General features: G+C 39.8%; 1 protein-coding gene across 1 annotated transcript in view; it reads right to left on the reverse strand.

Annotated features, from left to right (window-relative positions):
* CELSR1 (cadherin EGF LAG seven-pass G-type receptor 1) overlaps window positions 1–19578 on the reverse strand; it is a 297352-nt gene that overhangs the window by 24548 nt on the left and 253226 nt on the right. Inside the window, exons 17-23 of the mRNA XM_032768931.2 lie at window positions 19288–19382; window positions 18465–18674; window positions 15134–15317; window positions 11629–11772; window positions 9793–9982; window positions 9262–9433; window positions 3711–3911 (exon numbers count right to left, since the gene is read on the reverse strand). Of these exons, the coding sequence (XP_032624822.2) occupies window positions 3711–3911; window positions 9262–9433; window positions 9793–9982; window positions 11629–11772; window positions 15134–15317; window positions 18465–18674; window positions 19288–19382 (1196 nt within the window). The remainder of the gene's footprint in view (window positions 1–3710; window positions 3912–9261; window positions 9434–9792; window positions 9983–11628; window positions 11773–15133; window positions 15318–18464; window positions 18675–19287; window positions 19383–19578) is intronic.

Raw genomic sequence — 19578 nt, forward strand, 5'->3', positions numbered from 1 at the left:
ATAATGAGGAGATGATCTATTCCACCCATCACACCCTTTTCTGACTCCTTAAAAAAAAAAGACTTCAAAGAACAAAAATATGGACGTTTGGGGGATTCCCTTGGGACTGGCTAATAGGCCGCTGCTTCACTCCTGAGACTCTGCCCATTGTTGGTGAACCTCAAGGACCTTCGGAGACATCCAGATCCTCAACAGGGCAGTGAACAGGGTGCCTGACCTTCACCAGCAATGACCACAGATTGATACATGTGAGATTTAGCTCTGTTCAAACTAAGAAGGACTCATGAAAGTGAGAGATCTGCCAAGACTAGCCAGATGATGTTAGGCAAGTAAGCCCCAGAGCAACATCCATCATGAATGAGCTGCTAACCCAGAGCATGCATCAATGACCGACCAGCTGCCTTGATCCTGTGAATTTATAGAAAGCTGTATTTCCCCCCACCTTTACTGTCCTCTCTCTCCTCCCCCTTTTTCTGTCTCTTTGGCCAAAGGGAAATAATCGTAAGAACCCAGAGCTGAGTTAAAAATCCAACAACAGAACTAACACCTTTTTCCCTACTAAGAAAAAGTGTTTAATAATATAAGGGACTCTACCCGATATCCTCTGAAAAGTTTTGATTAAGATTGGTTTGCATAACCACTCAATTTTAATTTCAAAACCTTTATTCTTTCTTTTGGATTCTTTCTATTCTGTACATCACAATCAATACATTTTTGGATCCTGGCATGACCTTTCTAACTTGTATGCCATGGGTCTCAGTAGGCCGATGTCTCTGTACTGAGAACCCTGAAGCACGTCTAACTGTTCATGTTGAATAGTGACAGCGTCATGGTAACACTTTTGACTCTCTCTTTGACCCCTCACATCAAATTCCATCAAATTTAATACACCAAGGACTGCTGAAAGTTTAGCCCTCAAAAGAGAAAGCTTTAGCTATATTAACAGAGGTGTGGTTCTTTATGCTTTCATTGGCACATATCTGTGCAGGCTGCAGCACTGAAACTCTGCCTTTTTCAGGTAAGGAACAGAGAAAATAAATCATTGTCTGTCTATCAATAGTCCACGGGGGATTAAAAAGCTCTCCCTCAAAAGTGATTGTTCGTTTACAGAAACCCATAAAAGCCAGGCCCAGTGCCAGCCCCTTAGTATTATTTGTGCTCCAACATTCTTTTTCTTTTTATGTTCATCAGTGCATGACTCGTTAGACAACTCTCATTCCACACAGACAGATGAATAATTGCCTCAAACACACATAACTTACAGTTCTCCCTGCTTCTTAAATTGACTGGGGAGGTTGCAAGGAGTGGCCTTCCATGATATAAAATGTATTGTCTAACTCAAAAAGACTTTTTAAGATGGCTTAAGGTTAAGGCTGTTACAGTAAATTACAGTAACTGAATCACAGAGAGGAAAATGAAAAGGGTGGTCATGTCCCTGACACAATGGACATTGCAGTATGAAAATACCAAGAAGTAATACTGATGGTATTAACAATGCTTCTGAAGTAAGCTGCTAAAAATGAGCTAGTCTACTCTTTTTATATCAATTAACTTGGCACTTAGTTTACGAAAACTAATTGTAAATAAGGGGGGTTTCTAGTGGGGTCCTTCAGGGATCTGTTTATGGCCCACTGCTGTTCAGTATCTGTATCAATGATCACGAAGAAAATATAAAAACATTGCTAGTAAAATTTGTAGATGACACAAAAATTGGTGGAGTGGTAAATAATAATAGAGAAAGGTCAGTTATACAGACCAAACTGGATCACTTGGTAAGGGGCTTATCTAAGCAACAAGCATTATAATACAGCCAAATGCAAGGTCACACTTCTAGGAATAAAGACCGTAGGTCAACTTGTAATGGGAGACAGGAATGCAGTGATGCTGGAAAGGACTTGGCAGTAATGGAAGATAATCAACTGAACATGAATTCCCAGTGTGATGCTGTAATAAGAAGACTAACACAATTCTTGGATGTATAAGCCAGGAAATATGAAGTAGGAGGAGGGAAGTCATATTACCTCTGTATATGATATTAGTGATATCACTATTAGAATAGCGTGTCCAGCGCTGGCATCCACACTTTAAAAAGGGATGTTGAAAAACTGTAAAGGATTCAGTAAAGAGCTACAAGAATTATTTGAGGTCTGAGAAAACATGCCTCATATAGCGAGAAACTCAAGAAGCTCAATCTATTTTGTTTATCCAAAAGAAGGGTAAGAAGTGCCTTGATCATGATCTGGAAGCATCTAAAGGGGGAAGAGATTTCTGACAGTAGATACCACTTTAATTTAGCAGAAAATGCATAATAGGATGCAATTGCTAGAGGCTGAAACTAGACAAATTTATACTAGGAGCAAATTTTTAACGGCGAGAGTACGTTGTAATCACTTACTTAGAGACGTGATAGAGAATCTACCACCTGAAGTCTTTAAATCAAGACCATGTATCTTTCTAAAATATATGCTATGGTCCCAACAGAAGTTATGGGCTTGATGCAGACGGTACCGGATTAAGCTAGTTGGCATGTATTATGCAAGAGGTCAGGCTAGATGATCGCAATGGACCCTTCTAATCTTAAAATCTACACGTCTTTTCCACTTCTCTCCCCTTGGACAATGAAAAATCAATGCAATCAGCTTCATTTGTGTTTATAACTAGCTTCTCTCTCAAGTTACTTATCTAGGATTTAGAGTAAAGGCTGTTTAAAAAGATATGTTTCCAACAGAACTTTCAAATAATATTTGCGGAACATTTCTAAATGGTCTTAATTGTAAAAGCTTGTTTGTATGATTTTATATTCTTTTCACTGCAACTCCACACTCCATCAGTATGTTGGCTGTTTATGCAGACTACTAGGTCTCTGGTCCAGGAACCTTGCCTTCTGCCTTTCTGCACTGAACCCAGTAAACTTTGGATGCCATTAATATATAATAATAATCGCTACATAAAAATGGCTACAAATGAGGCACTGATTATAAAACATGAAAATGTCATGTATATTGTATTTCCCCCATTCACAGTTTCAATCCAGGTTGTGTCTCCTCATGCACACTGGCCACTGCAGGAGAAGCCTGTACTAAGCTATAAAAATATTCATGCTGTGCCAAAGCCAGAAACCACTGTGAATGGAGAAAACAGTGCTAGGCAATGGGTTTCCCTGTGGTGCCATGAGGTAGCAAGCTCCCTGTGCCAGGCAATTGGCTTCTCCAGCATGACCGGTGTCAGCGTGGGATATGGACACTGCTCCTGCATAGCACAGGTGCTCGGTGACATGCCTTTCTGTACTATGAGCTTCTGTGTGAGCTTGTAAAGGAGTCTGTTCTACACACTACTGAAGCGATAAAGTGAAGCAGAACATTATCAAGCACAACGGAAGGAGGAAATCAATATGTTCAGGGTTCAATTCTTATGTCACATTTGCCCTTTGGGGGGGCAGTTTTCATTTGTTACCTGGGGGAAAAACATACATTGGGATGGTCTATCTAATGGGACTACTATTCATCCCAATGAGTGGTGTATAAAAAGGTGTAAGCTTTATAATGAAATCTTAGTGCTGCCTCCAGCCCCCCCAAAAAAGGGAAAAGAAAAAGTGAAATAGATAACAAATGATCAAAACTTGCGGTGTGAACACTCTATTTACAGCTTTACACAAAGCTTCAGTAATTGAACAGCAGCTGGTATCCGAAAAGCAGTGAACTGTCTCTTACCGGGTTTTCTGTCTGGTTGATTCCAATAAGAAAGACCAATTCCGAGAAGAAAAGGGCAGCCACCAGGTTTTTGTGAATGCTGTGCAGGTTTGAACGCAGTGTTCGGATCAGAACTAGCAGTATGAAGGTCATCAGCAAAGCCACCAGTGAGATGGATACAGTTGTGTAAGTTACTATCTTCAGAGGAAGGACCTCGCCATTCTGTGGAGTGACAGATTAAAAACATCTCTGTGAAGGTTTCCTTCTAATTATGTTTTTTGTCTGATGTGATTCCTTAGAGAAAAAAAAATCTAACCTTTAGCTAATATCCAGCCAGCAGATTTACTACAGAACAGATGGAAGTGGGGACAGTGGGGACTCAACCTCTTGAGCATGAAGAAAATGTATCATAAGCCCTTTTAAAAGTCAGGTAAAATTAACTCACTCTGGGGATTAAAAATACAAAACCACCATTCAGTGAATTTCAAACTACCGACCCAGTTTTACTTTTGTCCTGATTTACAGCTTCCTGAAGAAAATCAGTGTTAACAGGAAATGACTTTGTGCCAAGCAAGAACCCCTCAAGATAGTAAATTAAAAACTAACTCTTAAAATTGGCATTTTCACAAAATCTATACTCTAGTTTTTCAATTGACAAGTGTTGTTTGTGCACTGTGGAGAATACTGATGTGAATCTGGCTTCTGGATTTAAGTAAAACCTATGCTTAACTATAGATAACTAGAGTACAATCATATTTAGAAAGATAAACATGAGTCTCTGCTTTAACGACACTGTAACTTCTCAGGTGGGAACTGAGAATTTTCATGAGCTCTGCATTAGTGATTAGTTTGTCACATTTGACTCTCTGTGGAGGAAAGCAAAACAAGGCTGTCTTTATGTCCAAACCTTGCTTAGCTTCCGCCTGTGAGTATTGCCAGCAAACAAACAAAGCAAGCAATTGGAACCAGGACATTACATTCCATAGATGGCATTTCACCCAGAAAGATTGCAAGGGTTTTAACTAACTTTAACTGAGATGATCTTTTGTGCTTGGCAGAGGGCTCACAAATCTGCATTGAAAAATATGGGTCCCTCTGGAGAGGTGGAAAAGGCTAACAAGATGCTCCCTCCCTCCCTCCAGCCATTTTCTCCTGCTCCAAAGATCAACATGGCCCCCAGACTGACCAGGAGTAGTCAGGCATTAGACAGCACACACTCTTTACAGAGTAGGTTGGGCCTTGAGCGGCAGTAACTCTCCATTACATGCTCTGTGGCTCCCCTCTGCACACTCACAGAATGCAGAAGGACGTCATCACCAGTGACAGTGGACTGCCAGTCTTGCTCTGCTGCTATGGCTTGGGGAGGGGGAGGCATGATGGGGTGGGACGTGGATGTAGAGCAATACACAGTGGGTACATAGGGTTGAGAGCAAGGATCCAAATAATCACAAGACCTCCACTGCCTTTCTGGGCCCTGTTGTCTGCCTGCCCTGGACCCCTATCTGCTCCACAGATTGTGTGGGGAGAGTTACAGACACTCAAGTTTCAGTGGACCTGTTAAGTTCATGCATTTGTTTGTTCCCATTTATGTATTTCTGGATGAGGGGAGCATGTGTACATTTCTACATAAGGACCACTCACATATCTATAAAGCGCAGCCACCTGTGGTTTGGGAAGAAGTCTTCATCCTTATCATAGAATCATAGAATATCAGGGTTGGAAGGGACCTCAGGAGGTCATCTAGTCCAACCCCCTGCTCAAAGCAGGACCAATCCCCAACTAAATCATCCCAGCCAGGGATTNGAAAGGCACAACAAGTGAACATGTCCTAGTGGTAGAAACCTCTGACTTCTTTCCAGGAACATGGACCAAAGCAGCCAAGTGCATTACAGCTAAAGTCCACAGAAACAAGAGAACACTAGTGTCCAACCACAGGAATATTATTAATCTCCATTTTTAAACTGTATCACCGTAGTTGGCTTCTCTGTTCCTATATTTACAGCCTATGGCTGCAGTGATTTTTGTATACATAGAGGGGGCGTTAAGGCCTTTAAAGCAACAAAACAGTGGAAAACACAGTGTTGGGGTGGGGTGTCTATCACTTATGTTGTGGGCTTTCAGAAAGTGCCCAAGTGGAAGTAAATTAACAGCTTACAACTGTCTTTCAGGTGAAGCTCTGGATATATATCAGCTTATTGAAATAACCAAAGGCTCACTGGAGAAAAGAAAATAGAGCTGGAGACAACCAGACTGTAAGGCTAACTTATTGGCAGGGAATGCCAGTGCTTGGGGTCCTTGCAAGGGCAGGGCTCCTGGTAGCAAACCAGCCCAGGTGACAGGTCTTGTCTTGCTCTAAGAAGAAGGGACTTGGCTGAGGAAGAGGACTCCACTGAAGCAGCACATTCTAATGGCTAAGGCAGCTCCCAGAAGAGTGTCCGAACGGCCTACCCAAGGCTGAATTTTTAGCTGTAAAATACAAGGTCTTGCACAGACTGTGCATCACTGGGCCAGCATAGTTCAAGCAGCCGAGGGAGAGTTCATGAGTGCTTATTATTTTCCACTACCAGAACAATTTCGTTATAGGTACAGTTGTCCAGGGCATTGCTGCCAGTCTGCAACAGAAAAACTGTGCTGGGTGAGTGTTACTTTGACAAGAAGGCAGGAGCTCTATTTTTTTCGTTGTCTCTTCTTTTTGGGTTCCTGGCTCTCAGCTGGCTGTTCTGCTGCAACAGTCTAGGGGGGATATCAATAAAAGCATGAGTTATGCTACTGAAGAACAGGCTTCTGTGGTTCTAACCTAATAACCATTTATCTACTTCAAGAAACCACTCACACAGAATGGGAACTCTCTCTCTGTTCTTTCCACATCAGGGCCGGTGTTCTCACACAGATACTGCCACTGGTAAAAGCCCCATTAATGCATGCTTGTTTTATCTGGAAATCAGACTGAATATAAGCCAGGGGTAGGCAACCTGCCGAAGGTGGCACACGAGCTGATTTTCAGTGACACTCACACTGCCCGGGTCCTGGCCACTGGTCGGGGGGGCTCTGCATTTTAATTTAATTTTAAATGAAGCTTCTTAAACATTTTTAAAACCTTATTTACTTTACATACAACAATAGTTTAGTTATATATTATAGACATATAGAAATAGACCTTCTAAAAACGTTAAAATGTATTACTGGCATGTGGAACCTTAAATTAGAGTGAATAAATGAAAACTCGGCCCATCACTTCTGAAAGGTTGCCAACCCATTTTAGAGCATCCCTACATGACCACTTCCTCCTTTCACACCTCACCCCATCAATGATATTAATCACTAATGCAGCTCTCAGTTTCAGACTACTGGGGACAGCATCCTAGACAAAGATGAACATTGGCAGCCTTCAGTGCATTAATTTATTGGGACACTAACACTCTGAAATCTAGTCAGTTTCAAAAGCTCAGTCAGAAATATTTCAGATATAACATGCATCCCCAAGTCCCACTGCCCAGTTTTTGTGGCAAAACAAAGTGATGTCACTTGTGCAAAGTAAACAAACTGAAAGTAACGAGAAATATATTTTCACCTTTAATTTCTCAGTCATCTTAGGTATTGTTTCACCTATGATTGTTACAAGTATTTTCAAACAGAAGTGTGAGATTTTAAACTGTGTTCTTTTAAAATCAGATTGGAGAAAATATGACAAAACACATTACAGAGAACAATATTCTATATCGAGAGATATCCTGCACCAGCACCAGAGAGGATCAGATAACCCAACAAGGCTTCCTCATTCCACCAGGTGTAACTCCTCTGACTTCAAGGATGAATTTGTCCTGAAACCTATTACTCTATTCTGTAAAAATTATGAACAACAAATATTACTGTATTCATTTCAAAGGCCTCTAGTTAGATATTTTAACTGTTTTTTCCATTTGGCAATATAATATTTTATCTGGGTTTTTAAGATAACTAGCCTCTTGAAACATAGTTAGCTTACTTAAAATTCTTTTGCTACAAGAAATTATAAAGCCAATGAACAAAGTTGTTTTTTAACGGCAACTGTGAAGAATAAGCCACAAAACAGACTGCAGTACCAATGAAGTAGTCAGCAACAAAAGAGGTAAAATATCAAACTATTTAAAACTATTGAATTATTTTAACTAGTACTATTACTGAAAAACTTTAGGAACATAGGAATTGTCATTCTCTTTTATAAGCTATTCACAGAAGCAACTGTTTAAGGCGTCAAGAAATTGCTTCTCTAAACTTAATTACTGCTGTTTTAGATTTTCATTGCCCCTTTGATCTCTCTCTGAAAAATACAAACTCAATATGTTTTTCCTGAAAAAGAGACTATTATAATCTTATTAGTATATTTGTAATCTCATGATTTGGGACTTTCATTTTTTATATTTATATATTGATTTTAATACCTCAGATTTATTAAATGCTGAATGGGAACTTAACACAGAATGTTCAAATTCCTTTTTCCCACACCCTTAAAAATATTTCGAAGAGGACTGCTCTTTATATTTTCATAATGTTGTAGAATCCCAAAATGCTTACACAACATAATATTTTCATAGCATTCTCTGTATCTTTAAGGAATATTTGAGTTTTCAACTGGTCTCTTTACCAAATATGAAAGACTAGACTAGACTGAGAATATTTCTTATTCTTCGCTACTTCCTTCCATGAAAGTCAGATACAGAAACTGTTGCCTGATCATGATGGGCTGAAAGATGGACTGAGAAGGGGTCAAAGCTTCCATAATAGACACTTCCCTTCCCACCCATTCACACATCCCTTTCATTTTTCACAAAAACAAACAAAGACAAATAAGCAATGGTCTACTGGAGGAAAGATAAGTTACTAGTAACTAGCACAATTGTCCTTGTGATCCACTTTTTATTTCAAAATGATATTTTGAGGTTAGATTGTGGTGTATGTAATTCAGTTTAAAATCTGTAATCTCATCAACCCTGTTTGAGAACCACATTTCCACTTGTTCTTGTATGAAGAACAGCTAGCTGCTATAATTGTACTCATATCTAGCCATATTGGGCTTGGTCATGCCCCAGAGAGTATGGGAAAGCACAGGGAGTCTCCTCTACTTTGCGCCCCTTCAACTGCAAGGGGGAGGATGGAACAATAGGCAAGGAACCCAGCAAGCAAATCCTCACTGAGATTTCCTTCCCAGAGCTCCCAACCCGGGGCTTTAACACATGAGGGGAAAAGCTCACTTGGAGTTTGTAAAATCACTGGCTTTCCTGAGGCTAATATTTCATTGTGATAAGATATTGCAGAAAGTTACGCATCCTGCAGTGAGAGTTTGTTAGAAAGCCACATTTTTAGCGGATCATCCTTTTGTTCTCAGGAGATATTCCAATTACTTTTATATTGATAATGCCTAGTGGAAAGTGACTTCATGTCATTATTCCCAGAATGCCTACATGAACAAACTAAGAAAAAAAGGGCTCATCTTCTTCTTCTACAGTGCCTCCTTCTCCACCTGAACTTCTGAAACCTGCACTGCAATGGCATGGCATGGCTCCCTTCCAAAATATTAAAGAAGTCACCAAACATACATGATTGAGTGGTTCCAGAACACACAGACTGGCTTAGTCCTCTCCTCTGTTTCCAGCATGGCATATTCAAGTATAATGGGCTTTTCCAGTAGGTTTGGTACAGGTTCCCCATCACTATGAATGGTGGTGCTCACAATGGGTGTGTTAATGATAGGTCGATTAGGTAACCTGTGGAAATAAAGCAAAGTTGCAAAAAGATTTTCAACATTAAAATGCAACAGCCCAATTTTGCAGCTATTGCATATGAGTGTCACAATCAAGGAACTGTCATGGCTGCACAATCAGAACCCAAGGTGTTTACATTTCTCAGACCTAGCATTGCTGATCTGGTTGCTCTCACACTACAGTCTCAAATATCTAGAACAAGAGAAGAACAGGTCTCCAGACAATTACTTTTACAGTAACAAATGGATTACAGCTGATAACTGAGAAGTATAATTGTAACATTATAGCACGACTGACCATCTAGCATTCAAAGCAAGTCAGAGGGATTCTATGAGTTGTTCACAGATATATATAAAGTTTACCTTAAGCTTCTTCTGTCAGGATCGTAGTGCTCAGGTAAAAGGTGTCCTAGAGATCGGTATATAATCACCATAGCAACAGCATACTGGTTAGACTCATCTGGATTTCGCTTCTTTCTCTTTGTAAGTGCATTCTCACCGTTATCTGGCTTAGAGGATATTTTTTGGCTTGACGGCTTCATTGTAGGTGCCACTACAAAATCAACACAAACATTCAAGTCTAACTCTTTCCCCATAAGTTTGGGCTACCGCTTAAATGGATGTTTACAGTTTGTTACCTATGTTAACATTCGTGCCCAGGTAACTTAAGATGCTCAGCACTAAGCACATTTTTGAGACCATGTTTCAGAATACTTTATATGACTGTATTGCATACTATAATCATACAATTGAAAATCAAGTAACAACGGAACCATCTTTCTATCTAGTTAGAAAATGAGCAGTTCTGGGGCTAAAACAGGCACATACATTTAAATAGGATGTGCAATTTAAGGAGAAATATTAAAACCCATGTATATTATCCTTCTTATCCTGCACGCACCATGCAAGTTTTACAGTACATTGAGTGCCCTTCTGAAGTGCAGCAGTAATGGGCCACAGAGTTTTTACTTTAAATTGGCATTTTGGCAGTATCTCCTAATACCATTTGCTTTCCCCTTACAGAAAAGAGATAGTGTAAATTTATTGCTTATAAGAAAAATCTTCATTACAAATGTATTACCTTATATATTATTTATTTTATACTGATCTATTTTTATATTGAGGATACTCAGCCATACATAATGTTTGACACTTTTAATGATTCCATTGGGCTACTCTCTCTGTCTGTGCTGACCTTGTCTTGTGGTTTTATCTCAACTTTCTTCAAATGTCTCAAAGGCAGAACTCTGCATCTTTGTAAGAGGTACTTTCAAACATATCCTTAACCTGGTTGTTTCAGTCAGACCTTCTATTTGCCTTTGTTGTCTGTTAACTTGGCACCATCCTCAATTCTGGCCTTTCCATCTTTCATACCATGTTGTCTGTAAATCTGTCTTCCACATGCTCTGCTCATCTGCCGAAATTCTCACTCATGCCTTCACAGGAGACCAGGTGCATCTAATGTCCACAGTTTTCACTTACATACTGTGCATTTTATTGAGTTCCTAAAGAAACAGGGCCATATTCCTGCTATTTTGGGGTGAATAAGAAACAACTTCCCGTCTGGAATGAACAGCTCATCTCTGAATACAAGTTTTCATTAACAATGATGTTTGAAGGGTTCCTGATACCGCAAATCATTGTATCTTCCCTTCCAGAATAGGTACAAAAAATGGCAGATCATCAAACTGCCAGGTGGAAATACTACAAAAATCTGAGCTGTGCGGTTTTCAGAGAATCGGCTAGCCCTAGAACATATGTCAATCTGTAAGAATTTCCCCAACTCGGGCAGGCTGACAAGATATGACTGTACTAGGGTCAGCTATAATTTGGATGGATGTGCTGGGGAGCCTATGGGTGGGGGGAGGCCATGAGTGCTGGCAATAGTGCTAAAGGCCATTCCTGTGTAGAATAAATGACAGGACCATTTCTCTGCACAGTGACAGAGCAGCGTGAGGGCACAGATAAACAGGTAGAGCAAGTTTTCCAGCCCAGCTTGCTTCCCTTATTGCCCTGAAGACATTAAGTCTTGCAGGTCCACAGAGTCATTATATCTCTACATAAAGTTCACTTAATGTATACAATTACCTCACCTCCGCCCCAGGACAACTCTGCCTCATAAGAGGCATAACTGATCCCTAAAAGTTGATTGGAAAATTACTATTGAAAGTTTCCAAAACGTCTGGAGCGGTGTTTTACCTTTTCTATCTGAAGGTCTGAACAAGGTATCAGGGAACAAAACAGATGACTCCAAATCTTTAGGATAATCTTCTTTAACCCTGTCAAACCGTGGTACTTGAGCGCCGGTAAAATTAGACTTGTCAAAGATGTCAACAGCAATAACTGTGAAAAAAAATTAAGTTCCTCACAATATTAACTTCATTCAATCAAATATGGTATTATCCAAAAAATGAAATTTTACCCACAGTTTAGAAAATCCATGGCATTAAGAAATTTGAACCAAAAAAATGCCAAATGTAATCTCAATAATTATTTTCAACAATCTCATCATATGTTCCAGCATTATTTCATATTTAGAGCTTAAAAATGGTATATGCAGTGCATATGTAACGGTTACAAATTTCACACACAAAACATATTTAATATTAGTGAAGTGCTATTCTGTCCTGAATGGCAAATTCCAACTCAACAGCCCTACTTCTTGTATGTGTTCAAATAGCCAGATCTGCTATTTCAAAAATGAGTTTTTACTATTTTTTCTCCTGTTTGTACTGTGGAAACAACACAACAAAGAAAATGAGCTGGATGCAATTTCTGTTCAAGATCAATGGCAGAGCCATATTCAGACAAATATGAACTGGCAGTGTCAATTTTCAGAGCCAACTGCACTTTATGTGATCTTCTGTAAGAGTATAAAATGTAGACTTTTACATATGGTAGTGGAGAAGAAGACTGGTAAGAGGAATGGTAGGAGGGACAAAAAGGAGGAATGCACAGGACTGGTAGTCAGGAAATATGGATTCTATTCCTAGCTTCATCATACATTTCCTGTATGGCCTTGGGAAAATCGTTGCCTCACTCTTTCTATATGTAAGTTGAGGATAATAATACTTCCCTAGTTCACAGGAGTACCGTTTGTAAGACGGTTTAAAATCATTGGACAGGAGGTAATACAGCCTGGTACTATATTACATTGCCACTGAAGCGGAAATTACTTATTTTGTGTGTGTGTGAAATATTGTGTGGTGGTCAGCTACAGAAGAACATAGTTCTACAGAGTGCTGCAATATTATCCCAACTTGACAGGGACAAGTATGAGCTAGAAGTTTCAAAAGACACCTTTCAAAAACTAAGTTATAATACTTCTACTGCTACTCATATACTAAAAGTCTGACCCCGTGGTTTAGTTTTAGTGTTTGACGTGCAAAAGAAGTAGGTTAGATTCCTAGCCTCAGTCTCTTGTTCCTTGTTCCCCAAACCCTGCATTTCTAGCTATTCTAGGACTCATCTCCAGACCCTGTTCTGCAACTGCTAAAAGTTTTTATAGTTGTTTGGCTTGTAACTTGCAATTTTTAAAAATCTTACAAACTGCCAATTCAGGCATTTTAATAAAAACTAAAATTGAGAAGCTGGAGCTGTGGAGGGTAACACTGTATCGGGCTCACTGCAAGTTTCTGTGTGAGGAAATGTGCAAGTTAAGCACTGCCAATTCCCATGCTTTCCCTAGTCCCTAAAGAATTCCCAGATGAGTTGTTAGTCAACCCTACTAATGCAGCGCTCACCCAGAAAAATTGCTCGAGAAAAAAAAAAAGAAACTAGTCAGTACAGAATTGCCTTGCCCCTTAGAAGTACATCCTTCTGACTTCAGGCAGAGCTGGTGAAAAATCAGATTTTTCATCCAGCAGGAAATTCAGACATTTTGAAACGAGTTGTCATGCCAAATTGGGATGAAAGTGGAAATATCAAAACATTTTGAGGAAGAGAAAGTTCAGAAAAATTTGCTTTGGAAAGAGCAAACATTTCAACAATCAACATGTCTTGTTTTAACGAGTGGTCTTGACCGATTCAACTTTAATCTGTTGCGCCGTGAGTTGCCACAGTGTGTCATCAGATTAGTAGTCTGAGCATCTTATGCCTCCATTCACCGCTATGGGCAGGTCTCCCAGTCGGACTGCATTTCATATGATAATACACTGTGGTCATACGGCTCTCATGACGCACTGTGTCAGATCAACCACAGGGTTGAACATGGTGCCCCATGGGAGATGTAGTCTAGCCAGGGAGCCTGACTCATAGGAGAAAATGGGGGTATGAGACTCCTGAACTACAACACCTATAAGCAGGGCTGGCTCCAGGCACCAACGTAGGAAGCACATGCCTTGGGCAGCACATGCTGAGGGGCGGCACAGTCCAGGCGGTTTTTTTTTGCTTCAGCAGGCCGAGCAGCGTTTTGTGTTTTTTTTTTGCTGCTTGAGGCGGCAAAAATGGAAGAGCCGGCCCTGCCTATAAGGCATCATGGCAGATAAGAGTGAAAAAAATCAATGCTGAACTGACTCAAAACAAAATGTTTTCATTTGGGTTGATCTGACCTGAAACATTGTGTCAATTTTCCCAATGAAAAATCAAACTGTTTTGGCAAAATCAAAATTTTCTCATGGAAAATTTCAGTTTTGTGAAAATAGTATTTTCCATTGAAAAAACATTTTAATGGAGAATTCCAGACCAGCTCTTACTTCTAGGCTCCAACCATCCACACAGAATAAGAACCCTATTGGTACTTGGAATGGAATACAGGCTGGGTCAGGGATATTTCTTTGTGTGTTTCCCTCTTCCTCTACTTGAAATTTTGCTGATAAGTTTTTCTGCCATGTAAGATTGGATTTTCCTGCTTATTTTAATAATAATAATAATAACAACAACACCACTTAGAATTTATCTAGCACTTTATATTTTCAAAGCTCTGTACAAATATCAACTCATTACTTATCACATAACCTCTGTGAGGTAGATTGGCAAGAATTATCATCTCCGTTTTGCAATCAAAAGAAACTGACACAACAAGGTCACATTGCAAGTCAAAATCAGAGTCAGAGTCGGAATTGGAAATCAAGAGGTTCTAGATCCCAGTCTTCTGCTCAGTCCTTTTGACCATGCTACATCACTGTCGATAACTTCATCTGGGCTAATATCTTGGTTGTAGCTCTCTACTGAAAATCGTGTTTTCAGAGGAATTCTAGAAATTCTAGAGCTTAACATGGGTATATTAATGTATGGTTGCATATTTATGAAAGAATATTAACTCAGTGTCACTATAATATTCTGACTATTGGAACAGTCTCAAGACCCATCAAAATGTCATGAAAATAAATATCTTCTGACTCTAGAACTGAACACTCATCATAGCTCTGTAAACCTTTAAAATGCTCATATATGTTCTGGCAATTTACAGTTTTAGAAACACATGGCTTGCATTTTGGCTCAGGATTCCAAGCCAGAGAGCAGGGATCCCTTTCAGTGCCCATGTAGCATTGTCAAGCGATGAGTTAAACATGTTTGGAGAAAAATGTTGGGGACTGTTCCCTTCAGATCCAGCATCCTGGACCTTTTCTCTTATACAGCCTTGGCACCCTTGGCTGTTCTCTGCAGAACACATTGCTGTTCCAGTGGATGAACAATACTTGATGCTCTCAAGTATCAGGGAATTTCATCCAACAGAAAATGACAGTTTACAATAGCTACTCACTCATATTTGTGGCAATAATGACAAAAGGTTTCAGGTATGTTTTCTTCATGTTCTGGGCCACATTGTTGAAATATTCCTCATAATGTTTCAGTAGGTGGGATGTGCCACCCTCTGTTCGCTGGATCTGCTCCCAGTGCTCCTTGGTGCTGGGGTCCAGAAGGGCACTACCCACTTTAATGAGGTTCTAGGAACAAAAATAAATATATACCTAAATGATTAGACTACCCAATATAAGGCACCTGGGAGAGTTTAGCTGGGCTAGGTTTCAAGTGAGGAATATTGTAAACGATTTGCATTACTGCCTCAGATGAACACACAATGAAACACTTTAAGGCATATTCTGCTCCAGCTTTATCAAATAAATGCACACCTTTTAGTTACCCTCAGGTTGTTTTACTTATAAGAAATCCCATCAAGCTTTTCATTAGCAACCTGCATAATGATCAGAGATTACAAGAAAGGGGTTTTTTAAAGCAGGAAACTAACCAAGACAACTCAGAAAGAACACTTAAACATACTGGCTTTGCCTCTCACAGAGATGAGACAGGACAGGCAGAGACTGCTTGTTAACGAGGTTAGGAAACACCCCTGGGGAAGTCAGATGAATAAGACTTGTAAAAAAATCTAATTTTCCAACGGGAAGACATGGTGTCAAACTCTGTGAGATAGGATATTTGTTCAGAATCATCAATGAATCTATGAATCAGTCCCTGTTTTTCATCTTGTTGGGGAACATACGTGGCAAGAACTAATCTTAATTTGTGATTACAAACTCATAATACTGAAAGAAAATTGAAATTACATGTTGGGTGTTTTTCCATTTCTATGTTGTGTTAAAATAAAAATCTGTTGGGAAAAAAAAGGCTCTGGCTCTTATTTAGGAGACTAAACAAAATATTACAGTGGAACCTTGAGACACAATAGAAAAGCAGTAAACAACATAATACTGTGTAAGGCTCAATGAAACAAGAACACTGAAATTCTTACAAAAAGCTCTTGGAGCAAATGTAGAAAATACTGTTGTATGATATCAAAAAATATAACATATGAGGATAAATCTGGATACAATTATGATAGGAATTAAATTACGCTCCACAATGGCCTAGAGTAACATGCCTATAACCATTCTCCTAAAAACATTCATTTGGCTGGCAGAGGAGAAAGATGCCTCTTAAGTATTAGTTTGAGATAACAAAAAGAACTGACAACATCTTTACAAAGGACCCATGTATCACCTGGTTAGCTAAAACCACACTGTAACAGAGTATGGAAGCAGCCTTGTGTAGCAGGGCAGTCACTCTGCTCCAGCCCTGAAAGGGTTAAAGGCCACCCCTTGGAGAGGGCTGGGGTTGAGAGCCAATCATGAGCGGGCTTGAGGCAGCCAATCAGGGTCAGGCTGGGCCAGTACAGTATAAGAAGGGTTAAGGGAGGCACTGGGTCAGTCTCTCTCCAGCCTTGAAGGGAGAAGGGTCTAGCTGCCTGGGAACAGAGCGTACCTGATGCAGAACAGGGCTGGGGAGCTCCAACCTGGCAACTCCCCAGGCTGAGGCCTTATTTAAGGCCTAAAGAGGTACCAGGGCTGAGGAGGTGTAGCCTGGGGATAGGCAGAGGCAGCTGGTCCTACCCTCTTGCCAGTGATGAGTGACCATTACAGACTGCAGTCTGCCCCAGAGAACTGAGGCTAGGTGATGACTGGCAGTAGCCACTGAGGCAAGGTGGGTATAGAGGGTTGCGGGGGTTCCCCTGGAAGGGAGACCCAGAATGTGGGGGTACTGCTGTGGCAGAATCCTGAGGTAAAGAGCACCGGGGTCCAGGAGGACATCGGGGTCTGAGCCAGGAGTGATACCGGCCAGCAGGAGATGCTCTGAGGGCTCGAAAAGAGCTAATTCCCGGATGACCAGCAGGAGGTGCCACACTGGTGAGTGTCAAACTGCTACATCTTGTAATAGAACTCACCAATTTTCATGACTGCTATTTGCATTACCTACTCTGCTGCGTTTTACAGTCTTCACTCAACAATGACCAGCAAACTTCTTCTGCCTTTCCTTACCGTCTCTCAGCCTAAACCATATCATCTTCTCCATATGGGTTCTCCTTGTTAAAGATGCATTAGATGTCCAAAACATACTTATTTTAATTCTTGATCTCCCCTAAACATACTTAGGCAGCTACTGAATATTATGGTGGGTATTTTAGTGCTATGTACATGAAAATATTTTAAATAAATGGAAGTCAAAATTTCAAAAGCAGATTATTTGTCTTCCTTTTTTTCCACACTTTTATTTAACAAAACCCACTAAGTTCTTATGTATTTCTATCTCAAAGCATGGGTGTGTAAATTCATCCAAATCCAGTGCCCGAAGCTACAAGTTTGTTGGCACAGTGTTTGCTTTAAGAAAAAAATAATCTCTTAAAACCTGGGGAATCTAAAAAGTCAACTGTTTCAAAAGTCTTTTTTATTATTTGTAAACTGAATAACCTAAGAAACTGAGAAATTTTCTACATCAGCGAGGAAACCATTTTGTTCTTAAGCTGCAGTGAACCCTCTACTTTTATAGGATTTTTTTAGACCTTGATACACCATCATCAACAGATATTGGTCTGCAAATTAACACTAGCACAAATAGCCTACCAGTGCTCTTCTATGGATAGAAAACCAGGAAAAGGAGTATTACTACATAACACAAAATTGTCAGAAAAGGTTTTAAAGAATTCTTCAGGGGAGCTTTGGTCAAAATGCTACTTCAGTTCTAATGAAAACAAAATATAAAACTCCAGAGCCAGTAACCGGCCAGTTATAATTTTGTTTGTATTAGAAATGCATAAATAGAGGTTTCTGATTGCGTATGCATTTCCTGTAACGGAATAGCTACACTGGAAATTATAGGCAAGGCATGATACAGATGTATATTTATTCATTTTTCACACTCCTCTAGAAGGATTTTTAAATCCAGTGTGAGGACAACAGGGTAACCGATCTTCAGAATTAATTCACCTTTGTGCATTTTATGTACTATATTGAAATGAAAGTTTGGTAATATCTGGCTGGTTTTCCATTGAACAGCAGAATGTGATAAACAAAGCTATTTTACTCAATATTAGCACTTTCCCTCAATTACTTTCTAGTTTTGAGAGTACCATCCAAAAAGCAGAATTATCATGAACTTTACCTACAGTCTCACTCACTACATAGTCAAATTTCATTTCAAACTATTCAGAACACAGATTAAAGAACTCATTGGCACATTTACTCCATCTGGGTTTGAGGTGAACTCATGAATTTCTAAATGAACATATCAATGAGAACCCGTGAGCACATAATATCTCTTACTTCATTGAATTCTGCATCTCTTGTCGCAGCTAGGTCAAACCCTTGCTGCTGGCTCTCATACTGCAGTACCCTGATCATGAGCAGGTACGCTGTCCTCACATCATTCCCATACAAGGAGTTGGTGTACTTGGTGGCATTCTGCAGCACTTTAGCAATCTGTATGGACTTGTCTCCATCCAGTTTGGTCTCATTGAGATGTAGTTTTTCATTCTGAAGTGGAAAGGAGAAAAAATAAGGGAAAACAATTTAGCAATTTAGCAACAGTCTTAGTTCAGTCATTCCAGTAGAGATTTATGGGACAGCGGAAACATCTGATCCAAACAGTGATACTACTGGGAAAGAAGGGGAGAGGACATTGCATGACAGTCAGAGAAGGGCAAACTTTCTAAAGGGAAATGAAGGATCTGAAAGTTCACCCAGCCGGCAGATGGAGCCTGGTGGTATGAAGTTGGAGACTGGGAATGTCAGAGATGATGAGCATTAGAAGCAGGAACTAGAGAAGATAACATGGGTTGGGGATTTTATTTAGTATGTACAAAACATCATGTGGGTTTCCCAGCATGCAAGACAAAATTTGCCAAAGATGAGCATTTAAAAACAGGATGACACATCTCCAAGGGCCTTTACCAACAAACAATTACTAAAACTCATGGGAAATTCTAATAAATACGAATACAGTCCTAGCAGCCGTCACCACATTTGGGAAGCTATATGTCTATTCATTTCTTCATGTTCAAAGTATGTCCATTATGTATAGACACTACTGTGTATTGGATAGGTTGATAAGACTCTGGGCTGCCAAGAATAAGCAAACATTTCCTACCATGATTTTAAGGTCCACAAAGCTAACGGTGGTACAGTTAAAAAGTTCAGGAGGGAGCCAGCCTCTCTCACTATTACAGTGCCGAACTGCATTCCCTGAAGAAAACAAAACAAAGGATTAACAAGGCCTATAATAGTTCTGCACAAACCAATATAGAATTTGTTAGAAAATTAGCTTTTTACTTTCAATTCTCTTAAAGAAAAGCACATATTTCACCTTGCAAACTAGCATTCCTCAGCCTCAGGAAAGTTACACAGTTTGTTGTTGTTCATTAATAGATTTCCCCAGCAA

The sequence above is a fragment of the Chelonoidis abingdonii genome, chromosome 1, assembly GCF_003597395.2.
Source record: "Chelonoidis abingdonii isolate Lonesome George chromosome 1, CheloAbing_2.0, whole genome shotgun sequence".
NCBI classification, from domain to species: Eukaryota; Metazoa; Chordata; order Testudines; family Testudinidae; genus Chelonoidis; species Chelonoidis abingdonii.